The sequence below is a fragment of the Scophthalmus maximus genome, chromosome 13 (assembly GCF_022379125.1).
Source record: "Scophthalmus maximus strain ysfricsl-2021 chromosome 13, ASM2237912v1, whole genome shotgun sequence".
Lineage (NCBI taxonomy): Eukaryota > Metazoa > Chordata > Actinopteri > Pleuronectiformes > Scophthalmidae > Scophthalmus > Scophthalmus maximus.
The window spans coordinates 858,060-866,975 of record NC_061527.1 but is presented as its reverse complement, the minus strand read 5'-3'; the positions used below and the strand labels follow the sequence as shown (position 1 = coordinate 866,975).

Sequence of the window (8,916 nt, the reverse complement as noted above, 5' to 3'; positions counted from 1 at the left end):
CCCAAAACAATGTGCTTCTACTGTTAGTCTGAAAAAATAATAACAGTCATAATACTTAGGAGAATTACCATAACGATTTGAGAGGATCTCAATTATCTGGTATGTGTTGAGGAAGATTACAGCTCCGTCACTGTCAGGGGCGTGGGCCGGCTGCACCGTAGGAATATTTAGGGGAAATTGGGAAGCGTTTATGTTCCAGCCTTGATTATAATAGCCACAGGTGATTACGCAGCTATAATCCCATTAGTCTTTGTTTGGAGCACGAGATGAAGAACATTATATATGAAAAGAGAATTCAAAAATCCTAAAACTGCATCCATATGCTTTCAGAGTTTTTTCTCTCTCAGAAAAACCTTAAGGCTTCAGAGCTCAGTTTATTGATGTTCAGCTTAAATCTGCACACGACACTGATATAAAAATGCAATATTACAAGCAAAAGTATAAAACACATTGTTACATTACAACACAAATCTATATTTACATCTGTCCAACCTAAATGCAAAGTGAAGCAACAGCATGAACATTCTGAAAGGTGCCTCTTGTTCTTAGCACTTGGATGTTTTTTAATCTGGATCTGGAAAAAGTTGTTTGTCAATGACCCACAATGTGTTGATTTAGTCAACAAGTGGACTTTCAGTGAGAGGACGAACCCAACGGTAAATCTACCTTCACATGTTATTCCAATGAGCCTCGTGTTTCCCGACAGGAACGAACTTCTCCCACAGAGAATTGAGGCTCAGACGTTTGATCGACATACAAAACCCGGTGGTGGTTGGTGGACGATAAATCACAGCGTGGCTTTGTGGACGCACACGGTGCTTCTGTAAGAAGTTTACTGTTCCAGTAAAGCTTTATTTCATGTCAGTGCAAAGCACGGAAAAAAAGAAGCTCCTGTCTCCATAAAATCACCCTGGGTGTCATCAGCCCGTCCACGCTGCCGTGGCAGGATTTATCTCCTGATGACATTGTGAAGATTTCTTACCTTGTTATTGGAGTTTTTAGAGAATTACTCGCAAATCATAAAGACTTTTAGCAGAACTGGAATAACATGTGAATTGCGCCTTTAGGTTGGATTTTCCTCTTGGTTTTCAAGAAACAACAATCTGAAACTTGTCACTTCTATTTCATGGCGATCATCCAGACGGGCATGATGACCTCCGGGAAACCGTCCTGCTTCTCGATGGCCAGGATCTCCAGGCCGGCCTTGGCGATGATGCACTTCATGATGTCCAGGTGGCGGCTGATGCTGCTGTCGATGGGGTCCAGCTTGCAGCCCTGCCGCGCCATATTGTCCTTTATGATGATGACGCCGTTTGGACGCAGACTCTTCTTACAGCGCAACAGGAAGCTCAGCAGGTCCTTGTCTGTTAGGTGACCTAGGAAAAATAAAAAAGTCCACAACTGAGAAACTGCAGGGATTGCCAAAACTTGCCCAGGAAGTTGCAGTCAACAGAACTTGGCATAAAAATATCACTGGTGACTGAGAAATCCTACAGTAAACCAGCTATAAACTGTGATTCCCAGAACGTTGCTTCTTCGTGAAAAGATCATTAAAAGACTGTGAAAGCCACAAAAACAATACGAATCTGAAAAATCTGTTGTAAATAATATGCTGCTGAGTCTCGCTTTCTATAATGGAAGAAAAGCAAAGACGCTCTTCTCCTGAGTTCAACGAACAGATGGTTCGTCCAATCAACAAGTAGGTTTTGCCGTTTTCCAGAAAGTTTCCACCTGCTACCTCAGAAGAGCTCATAGCTCCACGAGGCCCAACAAGTCCTCACATTCAATCAAGCCTCATAGCTAAGTCGATAAAACGATGCAGATCATGGAATCATAATGTCCATTGCAGAGGAAACCACATTTAAATCCACTAGCTCTGTAATTTTGTTTGGTTCAAATTTCAGGTATCAGCTCCCTAAATATGCCTTCCCAGACTTCAACAGGTTCTTTCTTGGCCCGTGTTCCGTCCCTCCACCAAGTTTTGTGAAAATCTGTTCAGAAGTGTTCCGTGAACCTGCTGCCAAACCAAAAACCAACAGACAAACGGCGGAGCGAGAACCTCCCTGCAGGTAATGAGCTCGAAGATGATTTTGGTATCAAAGAAATCTCGTCATTAACTCATCACGACACCGTCCTCCAGGTTTCCAAGGGAACAACTTCCCTTATGAACAAGGTGAAGACTCAAGCGCTCAGTCTGACCCGAGACGCCGCTGATACTTACACGCCACCCACTGCATCCAGATGACGTCGTACTTGTTTTTCGGGGGCGTGAACTCCTGCAGGTTGTAGCAGTAGTAGGTCTCGATGCGGTCGGCGTCGTCGCCCAGGTACTCCTCGTGTGCGTGCAGCAGGAAGTGCTCCATCATGTCGGCCATCTCCATTTTCTCAAACACGGGAAGGAGGACGCCTTTGGTCACGCGCCCGATCCCGGAGCCGCAGTCCAGGGCACAGTGTGTGCCGGCCTTCCCCGGACCCTGTGGGTGGAAAAAAACAAAACACCCAGGATTTGAAATTCCCTCAAATGATGACGTTCACAAAACATATGTTTTTCTGTTTCGCAGAAAACAAAATGGCCGCTTTCCTGCAGCATGTTATTACCATATCTTTAAGCCGTACAGGGTCTAGAGAAGTTCCTGCACCAGATGTTAGACCTCAAAAGCACCGACACCACAGACGAGCAGACCTCAGTTCCTCAGGTCAACTAAACTATGAACTTTACCACGGGGGAACAAAACGTCTCCTCACTTGAATCACGCTGGTTTTTCTTCCTTTTCATTTGGTATTCTGACCTCACTCTCAACCTCGTCACTTCAGGGGCCCCTGGTGTGTGATTGTATGAGAGATGGGGCCCCGAGGAGCTCTGCGCTTGTTACAGGAGGCTCCCTGGCTTCGGTGAATTACTGCCATATTGCTCCGTGCGTATGTGCAGCTCAGTTTAATCTGGATGCATTCTAAATCTTTTCCTACCGCACTTATTTCTAATGGAGATGTCAGGTTCAAACAGGAGCTGTTCGCAGCCCGGGAGGAGAGTTTGAAAGACGACGATGTGCAGCTGAGATCACACTTGTGGAGGGAGTTGATTTTATTAGATTTTAGTTTATTAGTTTAGGACACGGACAAAAATAACCCTAAGAACTTTTTAAAGAAACCTTGAAAGACCATAAGTGATGAAGAGGCAGAACAGTTTGTTCCTCAGTTGCTGCTGCGGGTTCGACAAAAACAACTGTAACATTTTAGTGATGGAAAGAAATTAAATCAAACTACAAACCTTCCAGCCTTGCTCTCTAGTGGTGTGTTCACACCGAACACAACACAAATTATTCGCACGAGTAGATTACGTACAAAGTCACAAGTAGACAGGAAGTTCGCGTGACCTTCGCCAGATCACACGAGAGATCCTCCTCCGTCACTGTGGTCAATTCACGTCAGGAAGAAGAATCTTCTTAAATTAATCCAAAACTGCTTATCTGTGATTTACAAAAGCAAGAACACCAAATGTGTCTGTGCAAGAGTCTCAACTGTTTTGATTGTGCAGTTTCAGAACTGGTGTTATTTTATTGATCAATCGAATTTAATCTTTGTAGCCCTAATCCTGTTTTCTACACGTATTAGTCAGTGAAACGTGGATTTATCTTGTCGGAACAAACCTATCGGAATGACCTTGACTGCAGAGAATCAGACATTCATATTCAATGCTACCACCTGAGATGAACCGGTAGTCGTGGGGTTCGATCAGGGTTGGTTGTGTTTACATCTGCACCAGTGAAGAAGCAGCCGCTCAGTCGCCTGCAGCTCCTTCACGAAACATCCAATCGCAGCAAGTTTATAATTAGAGCTCCTGTAAAAACGGATCCTGCAAATAGCCTCCGCAGTCTCTGGGCCAAACTCATGCTACTGAATTAGCACATGGAGACGCCGGCGTCTAAAATAAACCACACACACACGCACGTGCACACACTGTACGTCAGCCATACTGTATACAAGGCTTAAATGGTGCGTCCTCGTCGCCGCATCGCACTCTTCATTAAAACTGTCGATATCATTAAACACAAAGAACAATTGGAAATGTTCGCCTCCTTTTCCCACTGTTGGCGAATTAGTGCTCGTTAAAATGACCATAGTAACCAACGGGACGGACGGCTGCTGGCGCCGCCGGGCTCTGTCCTCTGGGTGTTTATGGTCTGTGGTGCTTCTCTTTACTGCACCGACGCCTCCGCCACGTGAAACAAGGTGGTTTTCTTATTGGTGGAGTGGGGACGATGAATTCCTCGTCCGAAAATAGACCCTGACAGGAGAATTCAGAGACGTGTGGACAGAGGTCACAGTAAAGGGTGAGCTGCAGGCTGACCTATGACCTATGACGTCACAGCATCGGACACATTTGAGGATTCGCGGTCATTTCCAATGTCCGACGTCAAGTTCTCAGTTGGACTCACCACAAACCTCTGGAGAAATTCCCGGGAACCCTCCAGGTCGACGTTGGAGATCTCCACAAAATCTCCCATCATGCCCTCCTCCGAGGCGGGCACGTCCTCGTAGAACTGCTGCGCTCGGTAGTAGAACTGTTTCTCCCCCTTGATGTACTCGCAGGTGACCGGGAAGAGCTTCACTGTTTCAGACATGGAAGAGAAAAGTATACGGATTCAAATCATCTAATATATAATATACTGCTCATGATTAATCTCAACATTGATCTAATTCTCTAATCTATAATGAGTCAGAGCTAAACATGGAGAGGCAGCGTTCAGGTTCTATGCTCCGCACATCCGGAATGAACTCCCAGAAGATTCTTTTGAATCAAGACTGAAGACTTTTCTGTAAATAAACTATCTATGAATTTCTTGTCCTGCACTGTAACTTTATATTCGACTGTAGAATGTTTTTATTTTTTTCTCTCTCAATGATTGCATTTCAATGTGTTTCTTCCCAACGCTTTTAGTGTTTTATGTGAAGCACTCTGAGTTGCCATGTTGTTGAAACTGTGCTGTACAAGTAAATGTTCCTTGTCTTATGGTTTCATACGTCTAGCATGTATTTTGAGTGTATTTTAAAATGTTGTGAAGAATCCACTTCCTTTAATATACAGTGTGTGAGCTAGGGTGTTTTGTTGTTTTTAGTTCATGGACCTTGAGGAAAAAAATGGACTGATATCTTTGAGTGTGCGAGATGAAACAGTTGGGCCTTGTTGGAGGAATGAGCTCTTTACTGAGTCACCGGCTCCGTGCGGAGACGATCGCTGTTCACAATCTCACAGGAAACGGCAGGATGAGGATGATTTGATTACCAGAGGACTATAAATAAGGTCCCGCTGCGCTTCTCTTACACTCTGCTCAGCTGTCATGTGATACACGTGACGGCACGCTGACGGATCTGTTTACGGTGTCTGTGTATCGACAGATGTTTCAGGTTACCAGTTACTGACGGGTTACGTTTACTGACTGAGCTGTTCTGATTGTGACAACTAACTTTATCATATGACGTCCGTGACCTAATGTGACCTTTCACGGCCTCAGTGCTGCTGAGCTGAAACTAAATCCTGCACAATTAATTAACGAAACATTTCCGAAGGCTTAGATGAGACGCTCCTGGCGTAAGGTGGGTGTGTGGGGGGGGGGGGGTCACGGGGGAATGTCCGTCCGCTTGTCGAGGACCTGCAGTGGCAGAATTCATGACGCCACGGTGAACGATAAGAGGAGGGCGGGGGGGGGGGGGGGGGGGGGGGGGGACATCAGAACGAGGCAGGGAGCCAGAAAACAGAGTCTAGCTCAAAAAGCAGACCAGTCGCGGTGCGACTTTGCAGGTGTGTCCACTTCTTTGTGAGATGTTGGCGTCAGGTTCGATACCCGAGTACCTGGAACGGGCAGCCAGGCGTCAAGTGACCCCTCAGGAGGGCTTTCAGAGGAAGGGTAAGTATAGAAACATCGACACGACGACGTTCACGTCTGCCAAGAAGGAGTCGATCCAGTGCCACCAACTGTCCCTCACCCTCAGAGAGGACGAGGCCCACTGGACGCCACAGGAGAGGCTGACCTTTCACCTTTGACGTGACAGAGTCTGAGACAGCTGATCACACGATAACAAAGGCCTGAAGATTGATGTTTATTTCCAAATGTCTTTGGCCTCAGTTGGAATCCAGTGTCATTGAACCGTAAATTTATTTTAGGTAGAAAGCTAAAAATATCTATTTCATTCTATATTTCACTTTAAGGCTGTTGGTGAATAATCTGATCCTGTGTCTGTCATGCCGAGCACTGACTGACATGAGATAGTGAGGCCCATGCTTGACATGCCATGCCATTCATGGGCCTTGTATCATGTTAGTGGTGAGTAAGTATAAAGGCGTCTTTGAGTCAGAGCGGGCGGCAGGTCAGCGTCTCCTGTTTCCGACGCTCGTGGCTTCATGATGGACAAGCACACGGCCTGAAGAGGATCAGGTCCAACTCCAACTTACAACCTTCAACAATGAACAGGACTATCACAATGTGCTGTAGAGGATCATTAGCTCAGACTCTGCTTGTCTCCTTGATATTTAATGTCTTTAAAGCTACAGGGTGTAATATTTAGAAGAACTTATTCACAGAAATTAAATATATCGTCCATAACTATGTGTTCATATATGTATAATCAACTCAATAATCAATAACTGAGTTAAATATAGTCACATGAGGTGGACCGACCTCCATGTGAGTCTCCATGTTTCTACGTCCTGTTGAATACGGTTGTTGAACTAAACGCTCCAGAATACGTCGCGTCTCGTGCTCAGATACAGTGCAAACACGTCCGGGTTTTACGGGTTCATCATGAGAAGACGACACAACACTGGGGGAAATATAACTAGCACTGGCATAATATTAGCACACAGCTTGAGTCAGGGTGCAGTTAGCCTAGCTTAGCATAAAGACTGCAAGCAGCAACACGACCATCGTGTTTCTCAATCGTTTAATTAGAAATCAAACAGAAATATGAAAACGTCATTTGGGTGCTGGAACTGTTTCAGTCGCCGTTGGTTTGACCAGAAGAAAAAATGTCATAAATGTATTTTCCTTCATTTCCCCAATATTCTCTTGCCAAACAAAACGGATTGGGACGACATTCTATAGCTGGCTGCACGCTATGAGTCGTGCATGTTGACAGCTCCCAGGCTCAGCTGTCTACACTTTGCTAACACATGCTAACAAAACATTAGCAGTAGCCATCTTAAGCTAAAACCGTAGCAGTAAAATGTGTGACAATTTCAGCAAGGGCGTGTCTAATACAGTGAATTATAGTATTACACATGATCTAGGTATAAATATTATTTTGTTATAGTAACCGATGCTGCACAAACTGCTTTATTAAAAGTATGTGATGCCAGTTAGGTTGTAGAACGTTCAATCATTACGAGTCTTTATTCAGTGACTCTTCATTAGCACTTGCTTCTTAATGTAGGAACACAAAAACAATTTCATAAAGTATGAAATTTATTGCTGCGGTGCAAAGTCACTAGTTTATTTTCAGGACTGTCAGTGGCTGTGTGACAGGGAATAAATCAAAAACAAATGAATGATCGCATATTTTATGGTTTTGTAAAATAATCAGCAGCAATGTGAAGAGGACTTTCCATCAGCCACAACATGCAAAACCACCGGCGTGCTTTGTCACCTTTGCACAATCCTTATTAGAGTCAAGGGTCGAGTAAAGGGGTTGTAAAAGTCGACCTTTTGACTGTTTGAGGCTGCACCTCGGTGTGGCCCGTCTTACCCAGAGGAATCTTCTCCATCAGGTACAGGTAGCTGGCGAAGAAGTCGCTCCTCAGCGAGTGCTGCAGGTGGAAGGACATGCTGTGGCGACACATGGTGTCATCCGTCTCTTTCCAGCGGTCCCTGAACGCCTGATGAGCAACTTTCTCAAAGTTGGGCGATGAGCTGCTGCCGTCCTCTTCCAGTGAAATGTCCACAGTGGCGGTGGCGGTGGTCATGGTGCAGCTCACAGAGCGATGCCTGGTCGCTGGAAGGTGTTTGACAGAGCGATGGTACAGAGGAGTAACGCTCTCACCGGTGTTACATGCCCTTCATGCACACTGTTTCTCCGGCTGCTGCTAAATCTGTCTGGCCGAGTCTTTGACACGTCTTTGACAGTGTTGAAGTGATCAGCGGAGATCTTGTTCTCGGGGGTGGTGCTCGGGACGTACCGCCAGATTTACAGATCACCTGCTACGGACGTTGACTTTTGGCAGAGCAGTGGGAGGAGGTGGGGGCACAAAGGCAAGTTGACTAGTTTCTCACTGGGTATTTGTGCTGCAAATTCCAGGAGCATATAAGAGACCAGCCCGAAGCCCGCGGAGCCATATGATGTGGTCCTAAAATTAGCAACGTCTTCTCCTGCTTGTGTACATGGCTCCTGTTTTGTACTCACGTTCACCAGAAAACAAAGAATCTAGGCTCCAAGTCATTTCATTCCTTCACTGCACAGGACCAGCACTGAACTGGAACGTAAGGCCTGCTAGATAAACCCAGGGACCTTCCCCATCTGCTCCAAAAGGAGAAAATGATTTTTTTGTAGAATATCAGATATTGTAATGTTAATGCTTCCACCAATTAGAGTGAGGTGACAGTTCATTTAAGATGACTACAGTAACCCAGATAGCCTTACCTACAGTATTTATTGTTGTGAATTAGGTCAACCCATTACAGCTCTGTGGGCCCTTCCACTAGGTGGGCCAGTGTTGAAAAAAAAAATCACTGAAACCTGCTGTTCCACTGGCTGTTGATTCTCTTTGTGATCTTCCCTATAGTAAAAACTAAGAAGGATATGCTGACAGACAGGATGTGTAGAAGCACTCAGACGTACAGTGCTAACCTTGTTAACAAATACATTGTGTTTCCTGTGGCTGCTTCACAATAAAGTTTTTTTTTGTTGGCTAAACAGTTCGTCCAG

General features: G+C 45.3%; 1 protein-coding gene across 1 annotated transcript; it reads right to left on the bottom strand.

Moving 5' to 3' along the window:
• Window positions 1–361: 361 nt before the first annotated feature.
• Window positions 362–8,280, bottom strand: ntmt2 (N-terminal Xaa-Pro-Lys N-methyltransferase). The gene is made up of 4 exons (XM_035646692.2): window positions 7,741–8,280; window positions 4,437–4,609; window positions 2,222–2,474; window positions 362–1,376 (listed from the first exon to the last, which is right to left on the bottom strand). The coding sequence occupies exons 1-4, from the start codon at window positions 7,955–7,957 to the stop codon at window positions 1,120–1,122; spliced, it is 900 nt and encodes a 299-aa protein (XP_035502585.1). The 5' UTR covers window positions 7,958–8,280; the 3' UTR covers window positions 362–1,119.
• Between the last annotated feature and the right edge of the window lie 636 nt (window positions 8,281–8,916).

What these genes read in the sequence shown, in the direction of transcription:
- ntmt2 (XM_035646692.2), bottom strand. Translation starts at nt 7,957, where the DNA reads ATGACCACCGCCACCGCCACTGTGGACATTTCACTGGAAGAGGACGGC. An exon ending in GATGGAGAAGATTCCTCTGG is followed by an intron (nt 4,610 to 7,740) that starts GTAAGACGGGCC and finishes TGTCTGAAACAG; the next exon opens with TGAAGCTCTTCCCGGTCACC. An exon ending in CTGGATGCAGTGGGTGGCGT is followed by an intron (nt 1,377 to 2,221) that starts GTAAGTATCAGC and finishes TATTTTTCCTAG; the next exon opens with GTCACCTAACAGACAAGGAC.